This window comes from Pseudocercospora fijiensis (assembly GCF_000340215.1).
Source record: "Pseudocercospora fijiensis CIRAD86 unplaced genomic scaffold MYCFIscaffold_5, whole genome shotgun sequence".
Lineage (NCBI taxonomy): Eukaryota > Fungi > Ascomycota > Dothideomycetes > Mycosphaerellales > Mycosphaerellaceae > Pseudocercospora > Pseudocercospora fijiensis.
This window is the reverse complement of record NW_006921536.1, coordinates 5,294,080-5,315,122: the sequence shown is the minus strand read 5'-3', so window position 1 is coordinate 5,315,122 and position 21,043 is coordinate 5,294,080. Positions and strand designations below refer to the sequence as shown.

General features: G+C 45.4%; 3 protein-coding genes across 3 annotated transcripts; 2 read left to right on the top strand and 1 right to left on the bottom strand.

Moving 5' to 3' along the window:
- Positions 1–13,835: 13,835 nt before the first annotated feature.
- Positions 13,836–16,060, bottom strand: MYCFIDRAFT_176027 (uncharacterized protein; the record flags this gene model as incomplete). Its single annotated transcript, XM_007929645.1, has 14 exons — positions 13,836–13,850; positions 13,879–13,968; positions 14,007–14,161; positions 14,193–14,234; positions 14,281–14,385; positions 14,425–14,571; positions 14,615–15,191; positions 15,219–15,253; positions 15,290–15,519; positions 15,551–15,568; positions 15,606–15,877; positions 15,901–15,934; positions 15,982–16,015; positions 16,051–16,060. The coding sequence occupies 14 exons, from the start codon at positions 16,058–16,060 to the stop codon at positions 13,836–13,838; spliced, it is 1,764 nt and encodes a 587-aa protein (XP_007927836.1).
- Positions 16,061–16,226: 166 nt separating this feature from the next.
- On the top strand, positions 16,227–17,093 carry MYCFIDRAFT_82392 (uncharacterized protein; the record flags this gene model as incomplete). The annotated part of the gene is made up of 1 exon (XM_007929577.1): positions 16,227–17,093. One exon carries the CDS (start codon positions 16,227–16,229, stop codon positions 17,091–17,093), a length of 867 nt encoding a protein of 288 aa, XP_007927768.1.
- Positions 17,094–18,036: 943 nt separating this feature from the next.
- On the top strand, positions 18,037–19,957 carry MYCFIDRAFT_59578 (uncharacterized protein). Its single transcript, XM_007928901.1, has one exon. It carries the CDS (start codon positions 18,236–18,238, stop codon positions 19,676–19,678), a length of 1,443 nt encoding a protein of 480 aa, XP_007927092.1. The 5' UTR covers positions 18,037–18,235; the 3' UTR covers positions 19,679–19,957.
- The last annotated feature ends 1,086 nt before the right edge of the window (positions 19,958–21,043 follow it).

Genomic DNA, 21,043 nt, shown 5'->3' with positions numbered 1-21,043 from the left:
AGCCTTTATTAACTTCTCGGCTATCTTAGCATAGATTTCTCGCATCTTCTAAACCCTCTTAATAGCCGCTAGTATTTCGGGTACTTAACGCGCTTCCCTTTCCTTACGCTCGGCCTCGAGCGATAGTAGGTCCTATAGTATAGTAGCATTCTAGCCTATTATAGCTATATAGGGCGAGATCTTAGTTAATAAATATACACTGTTATTATATACGAATTCTATAGGCTATAGGAGATTAACCCAATCCTCGGGGTTCTTATTAATATAGCTACGTAGGTACTGCTATAGGGTAGCATTCTGCCTCTCTGTCTAACCGTTAGTCTATAGATAGAAGGCTATTAACAGCCGATGCTTTAGTCTTAGCTGTAAGCAAATCTCGCTCTAATAGTAAGATATAAATATCGAGCCCCTATCGGAGACTATCCCCTTAGGGGTTCCCTAATAGGTATAGAAGATGTTACTCTATAGCGCCTCTGCTATATTAATAGCAGTCTAGTCTTTCTAAGCAGGAATGTAGCGAGCACCCTTAGTGAATCGGTCTATAATAACCAGTATAGCGTTAAAGACGTCTTTGCTTCCTTTTCGCTTAGTAGGGGGAAGACCTATAATAAAGTCTATTATAAGCTCTATAAAAGGCTTCTTTAGAATAGGGAGTAAAGACAACTCGCTAAATAGTAAGTGCTTTAGTGCTTTAACTCGCTAGCATACTATATAGGTCTGTATATACTCCTTTATATACCGCTTACTATTTAGCTAGTAGTATGTGCGCGATAGTAACTCGTGCGACCTCTCTATACTATAGTAACTAGCGAGCTTACTATTATAGTGCCTCTTTAAAAGCTCTTGTCGGATCGATTGTTTAGCGGGGATATAGTATCTGCCCTTAAACTTTAAGTAACCTTTGTCGTCGATCGACTAGTTATTACTCTTACTAGATCGAGTCGCCCGTCTACTTATAAGCTTATTAATACGCTCGATAGCAAAGGCGTCCCTCTACTAAGTACGTAACAGCTTATCTATAAACGATTAACTATCCCTATTTGTAAGGTCGTTTAATAGTACCCGTACTATCGAACGAGGTACGTATTATATATATCTAATAGTACTAGTAGCCGGAACTACTATAACCTCTTCTATAGTACTATCGCTATATAGGCTATTACTATAGATAGTAATGTCTTTAATCGAGTTATTATAGCTCGAGCGATCTACGTCCTTTCTTTTAACGTATACTAGAAGAACGACAACTCCGCTATAGTATTTGTTATCGCCGCGGGGTCCGGAAGTCCGCTTATCCTACGCTTGCTTATTAACAATACGGGCTATAGCAATCTTATACTATAGGGTTAGAAACAAAGAATTGATGTGTTAGGTCTCGCTATCGTAATTAGGTCGCCTCGATAGGCTATCGGTAGGGTTACTTACGCCTAGCCGGTATAATATATTAAAATCAAACCCGGCGAGGTAGACGGCCTATCTAGCCTATCGACCTATAACCCTAGTAACCTTAGTAATGCTACGGAGGTTGTTATAGTCTATATAGACTTGAATTGTATACTAAGCACTATTAAGGTAGTAGCGCTAATGCTTAAAGGCTTCTACGATTGCTAAGAGCTCTTACTCGTAGGTCTTATATCGACGTTCTATATCGATTATCTTTCGTAAAAAGAAGGCAATCGGGTACTAGTAATAGTTATCATCTAATTGCTATAACATAATAGCCGATACAGCGAACTATAAAGCGTTAGTCTCAATTCGGATCTACTTGCTTAGCACGAAATAGTACAATAAGGGGACATTAGTAAAGCGTTGCTTTAGGCCGTTAAAAGCGGCTTGTGCTTTGTTAGTCTATTTGAACTCTCTAGTTAGGTTAGCCTTAGTTTTAGTAAGCTTAGTTAGGGGCATTACATGCCGTAAATAGCCCTTAATAAAGCGACGATAGAAATTAGCGAAGCCGAGGAACGACTATAGTTCCTTAATTAACGTAGGAATAGGCTATTTAGTAATTGTTTTAATCCGATTAGGATTAGCCTTAACACCCTTAGTTAATACAAGGAAGCTAAGGAATAATACCTCCTTCGTAGCAAAGGTGCATTTAGAAGGTTTATAATATAGTCTATAGGCTCGTAGGCGGTCGAGGACCTTACGCACTACGGCCTAGTGTTCTGCAATATTAAGTAAATGTATATAAACTAGGATGTTATCTAGGTAAACTATATAGAGATAGTCTAATAGGCCTAAAAGGGCTCGATTAATGTAGGACTAGAATATTATAGGGGCATTAGCTAGGCTAAATAGTATAACTAAGTATTCGAAATAGCTATAGCGAGTATAGAAGGCTGTTTTCTATTCGTCCCTCTTACGAATGCGGATATAATAGTACGTATCCTTAATATCTAGTATAGTATAGTAGTAAGCCCTAGAAAGGCGATCGAGGGTCTTATTAATAAGGGGGAGTAGATAGCGGTCTTTAATAGTATTGGCTAGTAACCGGCCCTATACACCTGGGCTGAGTTTTGAGCCTATATAAGAGGCCTCCTTCTGCATTATAGATAGAGCACTAACCTCGTATAGCACATTGTTTATGTTACACTTCTACAATGCCTATGTTGTAGGGCTCTAGTCTTTAGCCTAAGCAACCGTCTTGTTATCCTATTATACTAAACATAGCTACCTATATTGCTATAGGTTATGTTACCCTCGGTAGCCTATACTATTACTGTAGGTAGTGATAGTGGTTTTAGTTTCCGTCCTTTATTGGAGCCGAAGGTGGGGCTATCTCTTTATATCTAATAGGTTCGGGTATGTTAAAGGTAGTCTCTAGGCACGAATAGCTATAACTAAAGCGAGGGTACGATAAGAGCCTACGATACGGACGATACCGAAGTATCTCAAGGGGCTATTACGATAAGCAGAGAAACCTCTTAATAAGGGCATCGCTTTAACCCCGAAAAGCTGCAAACCCTTAGGACTGTTACAGCTTAGGGCCTAGTCTATAGCTATAGCTAGCTTTTAAGGACTCGGCTCCGGGTCGAAGACCTATTTAGCACCGCTTGCTCGAGATAAGCCCCGCCTAAGGAGGAGATAGACTGATCACCTATCGGCCTTGCTTAGTTTGCTAAGACTATCAATTGATAGCAAATACGGATTGCAGGTCGGATAGCCGGGGAGTCCCCTATTAATCGGGTAGGGCGTTCCTAGATTCGCAGCCTCGCTTAGATAGTGCTTAGCCTTCTACTGGAAAAAGAAGGCCACCGCCCCCCCGCCTAGCTAAAGGAGACACGAGCTGGTTTCTAGGATCTAGGTATGAATAGAGATTGCAGTCTCTCCCTCCGAGCGGCTTTTGTCCGAAATCTACTAAACTCAGCTCCTAGAGGTAGTTAGGCGACCCCTAGGAGGCTAAATCCTAATGCTACCTTAGGGGTAACACTAGGAGAAACCGCCTAACACACTACAACAGCTTGTATGTTATTCGAGAGGGTCTTTCTCGATAGCCGGAGGCCTATTATTTCTATAAGGGCTGCGGCGCTATCAATGCTCGTAATATAGCTACCTTCCTATTTAAAGATCTGTTTTGCCGCTAGGGAACACCTTACGAGATTATCTTAGACAACGCTACGAACAATATAGCTAAAGAAGTTTAAGCGCTACTTGTTTCGTATAGGGCGAAAAACGTTCGTATCTCCCCGTACTATCCCTAGTCGAATGCTATTATTGAACGTAGCTATCGGTCTTTGATTGATGCCCTGTCTAAGATAACTAATAGAGGGGACAGGTCGGTTCCTATCTCTATCCGGGTCCTAGCCCTTCTCTAGGCGGATCGAACTACTATTGTCGATACGACTAGACTTACGCTAGCAGAGCTTATAATTAGGAGGGACGCCGTTCTTCCTATTAAGTTGTCCTATCGCACGTATAGCGTTTACGATTAGGGGTCTGTTCGTACTAGAGCAGATCTCCTTGCCCTACGCGCTAAGGCTCTTAAGGATATAACTACTACTTCTTAGGAGGGACTTGCTCGACAACGGCGCCTTCGTAAAGAGGCTAAGCAGTATTTTAATGACTATAATGCTATTGATTAGGAGCCTCTAAAGGTTGGCGATATAGTCCTCCTATACTAGTCGGAGCTAGAGTATAGTTACTCCTATAAGCTAGCCTTTAAATAGAAAGGGCCTTATAGAGTATAGGAGGTCCTTTACGATAGTTCTACGTACCGACTTTAGGAACTTGATAGTGCTACCTTAAAGCACTCGCACCCCCGAGCTAACCTAAAAAAGATCGTCGAATTAAGGGAGCCTGCCCGTCCTCCCCCGACCGAGGAGGAAGTTAATGCCTCTATAGACCCTCTACCGACCTTAGATGCCTATCGAGAGGAGGATCCTACCGCGATTATAGATCCTGTTCTACCCGACAACTATACGCATCCCTAGATATATCTTAGTGAGCTATTAGGAATAACTTATAAACAAAGGGAGGGTTATATACATATTAATTATACGTAGAGCATTTCCGATGTTAATTCCGATAGTGAACTAGACTTCTAGCTATCTAACTCTAACTCCGAGGAGGAGCTCGACTAGTCTAGCGACGAAGACCGCCTAGAATTATAGCTAGATCCCGAGACTAAATGATTGCTTGTCTTTCCCTACCTCTACTACGTTGTTTTCCTTACCTTCTCCGCGCTATTAATACAGTGCCGCCCTATAGCTTTAGTCCTTACTGCTTATTTCTACGGATGTTAATGCTTATAGTTACTGCCCTCTTTTGCTTTTACTTTGTCTATTGTGTTGCCCTTTTGCCTTCGAGATGTTGCTATAACTTTATTCCTTTGCTCTTGTTTTTTCCTTAGATAGAACTGTACGAGGCGTGTTTTCCTAATAATACCCCGGGGGTAGCATTAGGAAGATAGCCGAACCTAACCCCTCTACCCTTCTAGGACTACTTCCCTCTAGATTCCTAGACTCTAGCAACCTTCCTTAAGTAACAACGACAATAAGATACTCTACTAGAGACTGTTCCTGCCCTAATTAGCACTAGTTACGTAGGACACTAAGAAAGGGAGGTTCCCTATCCCTCTCCCTTCCTAGCTCTTAGATAGATATAGCAACCTAGGCCTATAGCCTCTAAGAATGGGGGCCTTAGGCTGTTAAGCTTAGTGTTTAGAAGAAGGAAGAAGGTGAACGTATAGACTACCTTTACGTACTTGCTAATGTAAAAGGTAATGCTGCATCTATAACGGTAGTGCTATAGGCCAACGCATCGACGAATTAGCTGCGCTAGGCCTAGGCGGCTTGCTTCTCGCTACCGAGCATCTCTAGAGAAAAGCTAATGCTACCCCGGGGGTGTTATTAGTCCCGCTAGCTTTACTACTATAGATTTCTGCTAAGGACTCGAACTGACTAGTTATATTTCGAGTGCGCGAGAATCTACGATAGCTAAAGGTTAATAAAGGCGCGTAGTCGCTACTAGCAATTAGCTGGATCGATTGTCAAACTTTAGCCTACCCTAACAACAAAGAGGTCTCGTATATAGCTTCACTTTCACATACGGCCGTTATCCGTTTACTTTACTAGCGCGGAACATACGGACCACGTTACCTTCGCACTATATTTAAAGCGAGCTTCCTAAGCTCCTTCTTCTACTCGGTTACTAACTAACTCGCTACCGCCTAAAACCCCCCTTCTATTTAAACCCTTCAATTATTATTGTTAAGCAACGAATACACTTTGCAAACTCGTTTCTAAACCGCCTCGGTCGACTATGTCTTCCAGCGCCCCGAATCGGCTAGGCGCTAGTAGCAGCAACGACCTACCTACCCCTATTAACCTAAGCCTAGCCGCCCTAGTTCCGATCGAAGCCCTATCCGACAGCGCCTTAGCTGCTACAACCAGCCTCGAGCACTGCTTCTAGATCGTTACCGCCCTCGAAGACCCTTAAGAGAAGATCTAGAACGCTCGTACCCTGCTACGCGTTATTAATAGGAACATTAAGAAGGCTACTATCTTAGTTACGTACGGTATAAACAACTTGCGTTAGTCTATCGGTAAGCGTATCTTTAAGCACGAAGTTCTTAACGATATAGATATCGAACAAGCCTTTCCTATCGTCTATAGCCTCGAGATAGCCGGCACCTAGATTCGCTTACGCTTTAAGACCCTCGACTAGGCCTTCGAACACTAGGGAGGACTAAGCAGTCTTCCTAAGAGCCTTATTGACTTCGCCTATAGTAGACAAGAGCGTACTAAGCAGGTCTCTTCGTTCGTTAACAAGTATAAGGTCCGTCGTTAAGGCGCCGAGCATCTTTCCCGCACTATAATCTATCGCGTGTCTACCGCTAGTAAGAAGGTAGGCAAGCAGCTACTTAACTTGTCCTTTACGCTTAACGACTTTACGACAGCCTACTAGAAGAAGCACTACGATACGATTGTCTAGGTCGATCTTAACGTATAGACAACTAAGGATCTACTAAAGGAGAAGGGCTATCGTATTAATAGTACAGGTTTTATTGTTAAAGGTTAAGAGGCTCCTATCGTTAATGTTCTTAAACGTAAGGCTCTTCGCCTAGAAACGGAGGCCGATACGGCTACTAGTCTCGCGCTCGCTACGGAGATATAGGCTAAGGATCGTCGCTCGACCCGTAACCGTAAGGTCCCTTAAGAAGTTTAAGACGAGCGCGCTAAGGCCGAAGTAGCGCGTAAGAAGGCATTGCATACTCGCTAGGCCCTCCGTAAGGCTACTAAGAAGTACAGCGCTCCTTCTAGTACCGACTATAGTACTAACTATAGTACTAACTATAGTAACTCGGATATTGATATACTAGATGCACTACTAGAAGATATCTCCTCCGAAGGCTCCTTTAGCGAGCGTAGAAATAGAGGCCTCTCGCCGATCCTGTTAACTAAGAACATTTATAGTTCTTGTAAGGGCGACTCTATCGCGTACCTTATTACCGATATCGATATAGTTCCTAAAGCCGTAATAGGCGAAGCTCCTACCGCCCTCTCTATCTATTAACAGCTCGACGACCTTAGCAAGCTAGGAGAAGAGCCGTTCTCTATATATACTAACTATATTAAGAAGGCCGCTAAGGTCTGTAGTCTCTATACTAGTACTAAGGCGAGTGTCCTCGTCGGTCGCCTATTAAAGATTAGTCGCGAGGTTCCTAATTAAGACGCCTTCGCTGCCCTTAAGGCTAATTAGGCCTATACTGACTAGTTTCCTAGACGCCCTATTGCCGCCCCGATATCTCTAGAACTCTACGCGTTCAACCCTACTAGTACTATTACTCGCGCCCTTACGCCTACGGATCGCTAGAGTAAGTTCGTTACCGGCATCCTTAGCTAAGGCACCTCCTTCGACCGCTTTCGCTAGACTAGCAATACTATCTTCCCTTAGGTCTTTAGTTAGTTGCAAGAGCCTCGTAGAGTATATCTTCCTTTCCTTATCGACCTAATGTAGAAGGAGTTTAAAATATACCTTTAGCATATACGTGCGATGCCTAAGTCTAAGCAAGAAGGCCGCAATGCCCTTTAAACTTATAGTGTAAGCAACCAAATCGTCCGCTAGTACCTTGCCCTATAGCTCTTAGCTGTCGCCCTTCGACCTAATTACGTATACGAGCTTATCTCTGTCCCTAAGCCTACTAAGTTCTTTAAGGTTAGCGGCACTTATAAAAACTGTCCTTCTAAGGAGTCTGCTCGTCTCGGATAAGATATAGTTAAGCTCGCAGCTAGCGAGGGAGCTAGTTACCTGCGTATTAAGGTCTGCCTTATGTCTAAGGATAAGACTAGCTGCTCTACTATTATCGAAGGTATATATTAGCCCGAGGTCTTTACGAACTGGGTTGAGAAGCTCAAGGCTCGTAGCCTAGTCCTACTAAGCAAGATCGGCAAGCTTACTAACAAGCACCTTACCGACGACGACCTCGACTATATGTTCGATAGTTAGCCTAATAGTAAGGGGCGCAAAGCGGAGTAGATCCTCAACCCTCTAAAGGAATGCGAAGTCTCTATTTAGATGCTATACCTACTATATAGTAATCTGAAGACTAAGAGCAACCGTATATTAATTGACCTAGGCTACTCTCGCGTTATTGACGGCACTAAGGTTAAGGGTTACGAGAACTTAATAGTCTCCTAGGTTGCTAAAGCGCACCGCAATCTAACCGCCCTCCCGGCCTCTAACTCCTTCGTACTATTCGCTTTCCCTACGGCGATCTTAGTCGAAGGCCTCGGCTACATCTCTAACGCTCTAGTTAGTAGGATTCCTTAGTTAAGTTACGTTGTTTAGAACGAAGTTGAACAGATCCTCTAGCTTAATAATAAGGGACTTAAGGAATATCTACATAATTGGGAGAATGCTGCGACGGAAAAGGCTATTAACCTCCTCGTTAATTAGGCTTTCTACGAGGGATAGTACTTCGGGGCTAATAGCTTCAACGTATGCGGAGGAGATTTCGAGAGCCGACTAGCAGATAAGGTTATTGCTAGTAAGGATTACGGTATATTGAAGTAGTAGTAAGTTAGCGTAGTAGATTGGATACTTAGGAAGTTGTTTTTGTATATTAATAGAATTTAGGAACAATGCTACCCCGGGGGTGTTATTGCGGAATCTCTAAAAGATAGCCTTAGCTAGGATGCCTAAGGTTACTGTATAACTGTTTGTTTTGAGCGCGCAATGTGAAGCGTGTCTAGTTAGACACGAAGAAAGGGAGGGATATTAGCTAGTAACCGGCCCTACATACCTAGGCTGAGTTTTGAGCCTATATAAGAGGCCTCCTTCTACATTGTAGATAGAGCACCAACCTCGTATAGTATATTGTTTATGTCACACTTCTACAATGCCTATATTACAGGGCTCTAGTCTTTAGCCTAAGCAACCGTCTTGTCATCCTATCATACTAAACATAGCTGCCTATATTGCTATAGGTTATGTTACCCTCGGTAGCCTATACCATTACTGCAGGTGGTAATAGTAGTTTTAGTTTCCGTCCTTTAATAGTAACAGTATTAAGCCTACGATAGTCGACACATAGGCGTAGGCTACTATCCTTCTTTAGTACGAACAGGATAGGGGCACTAGTAGGGCTGTTACTATACCGAATGCGGCTATTAGCTAGGTTTTCCTCTAGGTACTTACGCAATATAGCAAGCTCTCGCTTACTAAGGTTATAGAGGGGGCTAAAAGGAACCTCCTTGCCCTCTATAATATTAATCTTATAATCCGTCTCCTTAAATATAGGCAGTGTCGATGCTAGGTAATGTTTAAATACATTAATATAGGTCTCTCGAATAGGCTCTAGTATACGAGCAAGCTAATTAGGATTATTAGGGGGCATAGGTTTATCGTTATTACTATCGAGCAAATCGGTAGTCGGATTAGCTAAGGCGGAGGCTAGTGTTAGGTTGCTAATAAACAGGACCCTAATATTATTAGGACACTCGCTAATATTAATGTATTTAATATCCTCTTTCCTAGCGATTCTAAATCGCTACTTCTAGAGGCCTAGGTCTATAGCTATAGCGTAGTACTTAAGAACAGGGTTGCTAATAACAATAGCGGCTCCTCTATATAGGTTGTCTATATCTACTACGTAGGTAGTAAAGTCTAGTAGGCGCTTATTTCCGAGGTCGTCCTTTAGAGCTATAGGAACATAGTAGGCCCTATAGGTTAAGTGCCGAGCGTTATTAAACTAAGTAAGGGTTAGTAGGTTAGTCTTCGGCAGTTGTCGAAGGTCTAATTGCTTAGCTAGGCGATAGCTAATAAGGGCACTAACTGAATTTCCTAGATCTAGTATAACCTTAGTTTAATAGGTAGTGCCCTTCGTGTCCTATATAAGGTAGGAGCGTGTTATAGCTAGCACAATATCGATAGTCTTACGCCGTATAAGGCTAACAGTTAGTGCGGCGCTTACTCTTTTTTCGAAGGTTAGCCTATAGGGGTAGCGTTAGCTACTAAGAGGTACTTTCGGTATTTAGCGGAAGTACGATTAATTCGGGCCTAGTCCTTAGGTTTGTCGCATTAGCCTAGTAGATAGCTAGTACTATTATAATTAAAGCACTTTAATCCGGTTAGTAGACTGCCGTAGCTATTGTTGTTAGTTAAGCGGTTAGTACTATAGGGATACGAGCCCCTTCTACGGCCCCTATCGCGGCCTCCTCTATATAGCCGCCGGCTACGGCCTCTTCTACGGTCGTTGTTACTATTCCTACTATTAGTATTGTTGTCCTAGTAGGAACCTTAGTTTCCTCCGCGGCTACGGTTACTACGGTTAGTACTAGTTAGTCGGATCCTTAATTCTAGTCGTTATTAGAGCTAAATAGCTCGTTCGGCTGTTTCTACTTCGACTATAAATTAAATACGTATTAGATTAGCTTGTTCGAACACACGGCGACGGTCTAATTCGAGGATAAGCTCCTATTTGAGTTTTAGGCGTATCTCGGAGATCTATATAGAATTAGTCTTAGGCGGAAGGTCGTCTTTAAGGGTTTTTAAATAGGCTTTAAATAAGCGAGCCGATTAATTAGTCTTCTATTTAGCTCGAAGATATAGGTCCTAAGCATATTATTGCCTTAGTATAGGGTTTCTAAGGGTATCTAGTATAATAGTTTTGTAGGTCTGCTACTAAATAGCGGTCTAGTCGTCGAGGGAGTCGAAATAGTTATCCTATATACGCTTTAGGTCGCTATTAATATACTACATAGCGTATACGACTAAGGAATAGTCGTCTAGTAGCGCTCTTAGTACATTGCGCTAGTTAAGTTTATAGTTACGAATATAGTCGTTATACTGCTTTCGACTAGAGCCGTTAAATACAGTATAGTCCTTAAGTTTAGTATCCTTCTTTTAGATAGGTAGTAAAGAAGGTCCTACTACTAGCTTAGTAGTAGTTGTTAGAGATTCCTAGAGGCGGCGAATCTCGAGAAGATTATCCTTTAGCTATTGTTCTTAACGTAAGGTAGTAAGCCTGTTTTAGGTAGCTTTTTAAAGCCTCGCTACTAGCTAGGGGCTAAAGGCTAGTTAGCTATATCGACGGTTAACAATATTATTAAGAATATCGTCGATAGGCAATTCTAGGTCGTTACCTAGAATTATAGGTTCTTCTTTAGTAGGTCCTATAGTAGGCTCTTCGGTAGGAGGCACTCTAGTAGGTACTTTAGTAGGCCCTTTAGTAGGCACTGTGCTACTAGCGTTGTCGTTGCTAGCGCTACTAGCGGTAGTACGGTTGTTATTGCTTCGTAATAAGCCGGCTATTATAGTAGGGGGTAATACTAATAATATATTGTTAGCCCCTAAGATACGGATATAGCGGAATTAGTAGATATTAGTCTAGTACGATTAACTTAGTATAGTAGGCCGTATAGAAGGCCTTGCTTAATAATTGGTACGGTTGTTTCGATAGAATAGTACGTATAGGTCCCGTTCTTCGGGCGCAATATAGTTAGATTAGTCTTATTCGTAGCTATACCGCTAAAAGCTTAAAATAAGGACTATCTAGCTACTACCCTTAAAGGGTAGATCGAATACTGTATAAGAAGGGTTATATTAGTAGATAGATAGGGTAGTAGTAGGTACGAGTAGTATTCGATAAGGAGCTAGAAGGAGAGGGAGGAAGGTAGGCAAGTTAGCCTACTACTAAGCGCTAAGCCCTACCTAAGGCATCGAGACCCTAGCTTTACTCGAGCCCGGTTATATACTAATTACGTATAACCTCTTTAGTCCTAATATACGTGTTAGAGTCTAGAGGTACAGGCTAAGGCTTAGCGCTAAGACTTACGTAACTTCTAGCCTATAAGTGCGCCCGAGATCTATACTTATTAAGCGCGGATACTTCCGATCTTTTATCGCGGCGTAAGACGCTAGTAAACAGGCGTACTAGTATAGCGGTCTAATACAGTATCCGCGCTTAACGGTCTATAGGTTTAACGGTCGCGCGTTCGATTCTCGGCGAGTCGGCGTACGCTTATTAGCCGACTAGGCTAATCCTCGGTAGACGCGGCTTCGGAGGCGCCTAATTGCCTTAGGCGCGCGACTCTGCTATAGGCGCACCTGCCTTAGAGGGGTCGACTTATAGGTAGTTAAAAAACATCGCTATACTAGATTGCGATAGTTGTTTAATTAGCTACCTCGAGTATAGGGTATACTAAGAAGGCGTTACCTAGCTATATATTCGGGTATAGGGTATACTAAGAAGACGTTGCCCGGCTATATATAAGGGTGCGGGGTATAACGTTATAGGCTACGGGGGCTGTAGCTAAGAAGAGGGAAGCGCGTGTTAGAGTCTAGAGGTGTAGGCTAAGGCTTGGCGCCAAGACTTACGTAACTTCTAGCCTATAAGTACGCCCGAGATCTATGCTTATTAAGCGCGGATACTTCCGATCTTTTGTCGCGGCGTAAGACGCTAGTAAACGGGCGCACTAGTATAGCGGTCTAATAGTATACTACAAACCTAAAAATAATACGTCTATTAGAAGATAACGAAGAGCTAAGTTACGTTATTATAGTGCCCTACGACTTATACGGCGGAGCGTTATTAATAAGAGACCTCTTTAAATACCCTAAGTTATAAGGCCTTTACGACGAGGCTTAGTACGTTATTAGTTACTTGTCGTAGAAGAAGGCGATATATTAGCTCTTAAAGAAGAAGCAGGTAGCGGTCTATAGCAAGACCTTCTCGCTAATTAGTATATATAAGACTCAGTAGCCGACTATAATCGCCTTATTTAAGTTACTTCTACGCTCTAAATATGCCCTTTAAGAGCTCGTTCGCGACTATCTTAGCACGCTAGATTACGAGGCTAAGAATACTATTATAGACTACGCATTCTAGACTAAATTCTAAGTAGCTATCGACCTTCTCGAACTACTTAATAATTAGCTTATCCTATCTTAGTTAAAAGAGGCTATAATAGACAAGGTAATACCTCGCTAGTTTGCTTATAAAGCGACCCTCGAGAAGCAGATTACTACGAGTCTACTGCTAATTTAAGAGCTTCTCGAAGGTGTCTAATTTGTCCTTAATATAAGGAAGTCAATAGCGACTATTATAGGCTAGTAGGAGCGCTTCTTAAGGCAGGTAAATAAGCACTATTAGGCGGCCTACTTCCTTAACCCTTCTACGGTTATTAAAGGAATTAAACCGTTACTAACTAAACAGGCTCTCGTTCTTAACGCCTTACGGTTAACAACCTCTAATATAGATAACCTGCTATTAATTAAGACTAATTTCTACGACTATATCTATAGAAGAGGTAGCTTTATTGCCTCTAACGACTACTAGACACGCTATAGCAATATAAAGCTATTCTAGAGCTATAAGGCCGCTGCCTTACTATTGCTAGCAGCCTATACCTTACGGCTTTGTTAGACTACTACTAATATAGTTACTGCTAAGCGGACCTTCTTAGCTCTTAAGCTAATATAGACGAGGCTTCGTTCTCGTCTAATAATAGAGCGACTTAACTAGCTAATCTTTATCTACTTTAACTGTCGAGTCCTACGTAGAGAGTAGGAGCTATAGAGCAAGAAGCGGAAGCGGACAACCCCCTTAAAAGGTAATACGTTTATACTAGAATAGAATAGATAAATAGACGAAGAAGAAGTAGCCGCTATTACTAATACGATAGTACTATTATAAGGTACAGTCCACGACGCTATAAGCGACAGTTTGAATAGCAATCTGCCTACCTATAACGAGTATATAGAAGAGGCGGAGCCGGAGATAGCATTTAGAAGGATAGATATCTAAGATCTACTAACCTAAAGCGACAGTAAGGTCTTTAAGGTCTATATAGCAATATCTATATATTTGGTGCCTGCGAGTTATGCCTTGCGAGTCAATAATAGTCGCACTATATTGTGTGTTATTAATAGTCGCACGCGCGCGACCGAATGAGGTTTGTCGCTGCAAGCCTTGCAGAGCGAGGGTGTGTGGGTGTGGGTGTGGGCGTGGGTGTGTTTCAGATTCTGCTATTTCTGCCACAGCCATCACAAAACTCTCCTCACACTTCTTGTTTCACTATCTTCAGGCTGTGGCGCTCGCGGGTGCCGGGATAGTGACCCAACAAATTTAATGCGAGTAGAATATCTCCGGTCGGCACTGATTGCACACCACTTTCCCAATCTCGTTGGTGTTGGTGTCCCTTATAAGTTATCAACGCATCTTCCACCACGTATAGCAAAAGAACGACCACCACTCACCGAGTCGAAGAACTTCGACCAATGCCCAGAACATTCTTGACAACGTTCCACATATAGTAAATAAAGTCCCTTCTCTTAAACTTCGCGTGGTCCCATAGCCCTCCTTGCACACGTCCAGACTACCCAGAGGAGGAGATGGAGAAGACAGAAAATTGAGAAGAGTGAAATTCCAGGTCGGTTCAGCAACTCATATATAGGAGCCCCAGACTTCAAGCAGCCAGGAACCAGTGTGCAGAGTGCTGACCTCGTTGCACTTGGACGTCGCGCCTGAGAGAACGCTTACATATGCTCCAAGGCTGATCTCCTTCCACCTCGCCCTTCCGCCGGAGAACGCCAACGCCAACGCCAACGCCAACCCAGTCCTCGTAGTACCTCATCATGCAAGAAGCACCAGATAAAACTCAAGTCAAAAGACCATCCTCATCCTCATCCTCCTCAGCAACCTCCCTCTTAATCTTCTTCTTCTTAGCCGGAGTCTCCTCTCCGTCCTCCACCTCCTCCGCCGACCCACCACTCTTCTTCCCCAGCGCCTTACGCTTAACAGCCGTACTCTTCTTCTTCTTCCTCACACTCTTCTTCTCACCATCCTCCCCACCAGCTCCTCCTCCTCCAACACCCTCCTCCACCTCCTCCTTAGCACTCTTCTTCATCTTATCAAATTTCTGCCTATCACGAGCGTCAACAAACAAACAAAAAAACCCCCCAGAATTCGGGATTGTTGAAAGTGATAAAAAGTACCGCAAAGCATTCCCACTAAACTTCTCCCCCGTAACCGAATTCAATTTTTCCGCGACAGCCTTCCAATCCGGTGTGGTGATGCTTTGCGTTTGGATGATGCACATGAGGAAATGGCGGTCTTTTCTTTCGTCCCAGAGAACCATGGTGGGTGGATGCAGAGATTTCAAAGGACTGGAAAAATGGGATGATGATGATGATGATGGAATAGAACGCGCGTGATGAAGTGAGCTTTTTGGATCATGAGGTTTTCTAGGCTGCTGCTGCTGCTGCTACTACTTCACTTCACTTTGTTTCGATTGAGAAGACAGGCTTGGTTCTCACAATCCATCATCATCATCATCATCATCTCCACCCTCGTCCTCATTCTTAATGACTTCCTTCTTGGCTTTCTTAGTTGGAGTCTTCTCCTCCTCATCATCATCATCATCACCATCTTCATCATCCTTTCCAGCCTTCCTCTTCCCACCCAAAACACTCTTCTTCCCTCCCCCATTGCCTTTGCCTTTGCCCGGAGTCTTCATCGCAGGACTATGCCCATCAATCCCCACCCCAACCTCCTTCTTGATCTTATTATAACGCTGACTTGAAACGGAATTAGCCAGTAGACTTCCACATCAGGAATTTACTATGTCTGACTTACACTGCAGCCGAAGCCGTGACATTTCCACGCAGGCTGGAGGCGATGGGCTCCCATTTGATGTTGGAGGCTCCGACTTGCTTCAGGATGCCGAGGAGGAGGGCTTTGTCGTCTGTGTCGGTCCAGCCGCCTGGGATGGAAGGTGGTGGCATGGTTGTGTTGCGGGTGGATGTGGTTTGTTTGTGTTTCGGGCGAGGAGGAGGAGGAGGAGGGCGTGTTTGGGTTGAGAGTTGGATTCGGATGCAAGGGAAGCAAAATTCTCACTTCCGTGATACTGGAAACACCGTTCTGAAGCTTCAACGGCTGTGCATGTGAAGTGCCAAGACCGACTGTTTCGGGAAGGCATGTTTCGCTGTGAGACTTGCAGCAGCAGCTGCATTCGCGCTTGCTCTTACTTTTGTTTACACGCAACGCAACGCGATTCCTCCTTCATCAAAAAAACTTGTTGTTGATGACCTCGCACCCTCTTATACCACTTCGCAGCATACTTTCGCACCACGACGACAGCGCCATGGCCAACAACACGCTGCACTACTACTATGCCAGGGTCATCGAATACAAAATCCCACATGGCGAAGGCTGGACATCTCAACTTCTCAGCAATGCCGTCGCGGTAGTCATGGGCTGGATGGTCATCACTTCCGTCGTCAAAATGGCAAACTCGAGCATCGACTACATTCTCTTGAACAATTTCCCAGCCGCAGCGAAAGATTGGTGTCACGCGGAGAAGGGACTGAAGAAGTCGCGACTGCAGCGCGTGCAGGAAATTTTACGTCGAGGGCTTTATGCGGTTGCTTTGGCGATGCGATGGCCAGGTCGACGCTGGTACAACCTCCATCTCGGACAATGCGTTCTCTACCCGGTGGTTGGCTTTGTGGCGTTCGAAGTCGCTATGGTAGCATGTCTTGCAGCACTTCAGATCTTCCTCTGGAGCGGCAATGAAATGGCGTGCATGACTGGATGGGATCCGTTGCCCGCCGAACGTAGGAGAAAGGCATGGCTGATAAAAACGAGAGTCGCGCCGTCGACTGGTCGCAAGCCTCTTTCGCTGGTGAACTCAGAACCTTTCTTTGTCGAGGGTGACGATGCAACGGGAGAATCTGTCGCAGCTACGGCATATCATACCGTTACTGCTCAGCCTGGAGTGCAAAATCTCAGCCTGGAAGAGCTGCGGCTGCAACACTACAGGGACGTCGGTCTCGCCCCATCAACGCCACCTCCCATGCACTCGCCATTGCAGACACCGCAGAGTCACTCGGCAGCGATACATTCGCACCAGGAAGATAGCTTCATGCAGAGTGAGGAGTCCGATAGCAGCACCTTCCCAAAGTGGATATCTGAACGATTCAACGACTCGATCTTCGACCCCTTCATCAGCAGCAGCCGTCGCGACTCGTTTGGCCTTCGCGATCAGTCTTTGGTAGCTAGCAGCGACACGGAAGATGCCGGTCAAAAGACCAATTCATCGGTCCCAGACCTCCTCACAGGCAGCCCGGTGGTGGGAAGGAAGTTCATTTGAGCTCAGCAGGTCTCGAAAAACCAGGCTGATGACAAATGCTGGAACGGTTTTGCGTTCGCTTGACTCTCCAGGATCTTTTCATCAGATCCTTGGCATGGTCGAATGCCACGGGCGTACGACTTGGAGAAAAGATAGTTGTAGGAAATTCGCGTCTCTAGCAATGACTGTACTGTATGTGCTGCGGCAGGTAGCTGCAGAATCTCAAAGATTTGGCATCGACCTGCTCGGATTCGTCTCGAAGTCTCAGTAGCTTTGATGGGGATTCTGTAACCACATCTTGCTCGCAAGTCGTAACATGGTGCCTTCCGGGTTCCAATAGATCATAGTCGAATTGCACTGCAAACCGCATGATTGCTTCCTGTTGTTTGTCGAAGACATGGAAAATCAAGCAAGTCCCCATCCGGTGGCTGAATCAGCAGTTTCTCGAGTCCATCATGTCATCTATGTCGATCGAAAACTCAGTGGTCTGAGCGATCCCATTCTGTCACTGACAAGGCTTTCAGACATTGAGAATCTCTCCGTCGACAGCATGATACCACCGTATGTAGTCTCTATCACATCGGCACTTGAATAGCTGAGCGTATTCCCAGCGAAACTCAACGCGAGTCTCGAGAATGTTGGGCGCTCGTATCCTTCCCAGTGGTCGAAGATAGTCGTTCCGTTCTCAGAAGGTTTTGTGAGACCGGAGGCGATGGGACATCGTCGCGCCTCGCGCTCATTGGACGCGGGTAGTGATCCGATTAACGTCGGCTGGTTCCACGTATCGATCCGTGTATGCTGCCATGCCCCGTTGGTAATGATGGTGGTGACGGAAAAGGTGGGTGTGATTGTGTGAGTGTGATGATGCAGTGGTCATAATGATGCCTCGGCCAGTCCGGCGCGTTCCCATTTGGCTTCAAGCTTTTGCTTGATCCGCCCACTTCCTCTTGCATGGCAGGGCAGGCACTTCAGGCACTTCAGGCACTCTTGCCGTACCTCCTGCTGCTGGTGAGAGCGCCAGGAACGAATGGCTCCGTTCCCTTCACACCTATATAAACTGTCGGTCCATGTCAGTGGCACGACGACGATGAGACGAGCATCTGACGCCCGCCGACACGAAACTCTATTCTGATGCGACACGACAGAGTTGCGGAAACAGCGCCATGGCCACCGCAGCCGCAGGCGACGACGATGAACCGACACCACTCCTCCGCTCCGCCACGGCAACGCGCGTACAACCTCTCCCAGCCTATGCTGCTGCGCGATCACGCCTACTCCAGCGAGGCTCCAGTGAAGGCCCGCCCTCTCCACAACCACCGCTACTCCCACGCCGACGAACCTCCATCCTCTCCTTCTCCAGCATAGAAGGTGCGTCGCGATCCTTTACTGATGACGTTCTCGATCTCAGGACGGACAATGGAAGTCGGAAAGTCGAGGACGAGCTGAGCACATGGCATTCATCCCCTCTCGCTTTTGCTATACTGCCTGCCATCGCGGGGCTATTGTTCAAGAATGGCTCAGCCTTCGTCACGGACATGCTGATCTTGGGCTTGGCGGGCATCTTTATGAATTGGAGCATTAGATTGCCCTGGGACTGGTACTACTCAGCGCACGCTCTGAAATACGACGTAGAGCCAGATTGTCCTGCTGCTGCTGCTGCTGCGGATCAGCCTGAAGATGCTGTGGACACCGCTTCTTCTACCGGCAGCTCCCCAAAATCGCCTTCTGATTCCAAGACGGAGCATGCGCCCTCAGAAGCTCCTGTGCAAGACACCCGCACGCGCGAGCTGGCCGCTGCAGAGCTGCGTCGACAAGAACTGCTCGCACTTTCCGCAGCCTTCCTGTGTCCGATTCTGGCAGCCTATCTACTGCATGTCATTCGTGCGCAACTGTCGGGAGCCTCGGGAGCTCTGGTGTCTGACACTAACATCTCCGTCTTCCTCCTGGCTGCAGAGATACGTCCGGTCCGCCAGGTCGTGCGTCTCATGTCTGCACGCACGCTTCATCTTCAGCGTACCATCACCGGTCTAGACGATCCGTTCCAATCGACTGTGGGCCACACGAGAGATATTGATGACCTAAGTCAGCGCATCACCGATCTAGAAGCCAAAGTTTCCGAGACAGCTAATGCTCCGCCAACTACTATGAATGTTGCACAGAAGAGTGACATGCTCGATCTATCCGCTGAGATGAAGAAGCGCTATGAGCCTCGGCTGGACGGTCTCGAGCGTGCGGTTCGTCGTTACGAGAAGCGGTCGGCGGCGCTCGAACGTGTGAGCGAAGCAAAGTTTCAAAGTCTCGAAGCACGTATTCAAGAAGCCCTGACATTGGCAGCATCGGCTGCGCACGAATCTCACAGTCGTGGCGCCTTCGCAAGATTCCTCGACACGCTGTTTTCCGTCATTGCATTTCCTATCAATCTTGCCTGGATTCTATTCCTCTACCCTTTCGTGGCGCTCGAGAATCTGTACAACAAGGTCAAGAGCATTCTCCTTGGACCCATACCCACTCATTCTTCTAAGAAGGGCCGAGGAAGGCGAGAAGGTACAAGCAGAGAGGACAGTAGATCTCGCAAGGATGCATCTTTGCGAAAGGTTGTACGGTAGAATGGCAGGCCTTCAAAGAGGATGGAAAGGAGTTTTGGGAGCGGGAGCGGGAGAACGGGACCAGGCGATGAAGATACCCATTCGAGTGTTTCTTTCTATCGTGCTAGAATGATCGTCTCGATAATCCATCTATCTGCGTAGAGTTGCGTATGACGTGATCCAGAGTAGTTCTCTGTTTCCGTTCACGTTACCTCGTCAGGTCAGATATCCATATTTGCGCTTGACCACATTCCGGTCTGGCCCCGACACTTGATTCGAGGCGAAGAAGTTTTGAACTGTATACGTGATTCGAGGATCGCGGTACACGCTTGATATCGTTGCCAATGCTGCCTCAATTGCTTGCAGTAGGCATGAGCTGACCAGGAGCAGAGAGAAATTTTTCAGCGAAGGACAAAACATCGTACCCCATCATATTCGGCAAGAAGCCGTTCTCGAACAGGGAACCAATCAACCCAATAAGGATAAGAATCAGTTCCAGTATTGCCTCTAAACAAGTAGAAATCTCTTAGCCTATCCGCTATGTCCTCAACCACGTCGAGATTAGTTCGATTCGCGTACTGTACTAGATGAAGTCATTCGGTCAGGTTCAAAAAAAAAAATCTAGAGTCTTCGAGGTAACGTTAGTGTGGTGCCTTCTATCTGGATATCCCAAACGCTGCTGGACTTGCGTCGTGTCATTGCCTTTCTACGAACCTCGACCGATCTCCTCGACGAATCAATTGCATCTTCTGCGGCGCACGACTTGGCGACTTCGCCCGTAGTCATCGGGCTTCCGAGAACCTTCGAAAACGCCGCCCATCCGCACCGCACTCTGCGCTGCTGATGACACGAATGGCGTGAAGAGGGTTTCTATAGCCCTGTCAGCAGGCTTTGTCAGAACTGGAGCAAGAGAGAGCGCGGGCTTGCTGATCGTTCTGTGACGACCGCAGCTCCTAGGTAAGTTAATCTCGACCGCATTTCGATCCTTTGGTGCATGTTCGATGACTTTCGACTCTAGCTCAAGTTCGACGGTCGTGGTAGTGTCTTTAGGCTTGAAGAAGGCATCGCTGGCAAGTCTTAACAATAGCTCGATCTCTAGGATTTTCGCTCTCATAATTGATGTACAAACTAACGGTTGTAAGAGATAAGGGGTTGGAGGATGTGCAGGTAGGTTATTTATCAAACATGTGTTTCCGTTGGAGATGAGGTTGAATGCTGTTTGCTATTAAGAACATGAAGACTGTTGAGATATCGGTAATGGAGGAGATGAGGAGTGAGATGAGGCACAATCTTCTACTAAGAAAAGCAAAAAAATCAGAACTTTCTCTATTACGGAGGAGAAGCCTACATGTATGAATAGTGAGATCCATCACCATAGCAAGAACA

Bases quoted from the DNA above. Each gene is read 5' to 3' on its own strand.
- MYCFIDRAFT_59578 (XM_007928901.1), top strand. From the start codon at position 18,236: ATGGCCACCGCAGCCGCAGGCGACGACGATGAACCGACACCACTCCTC.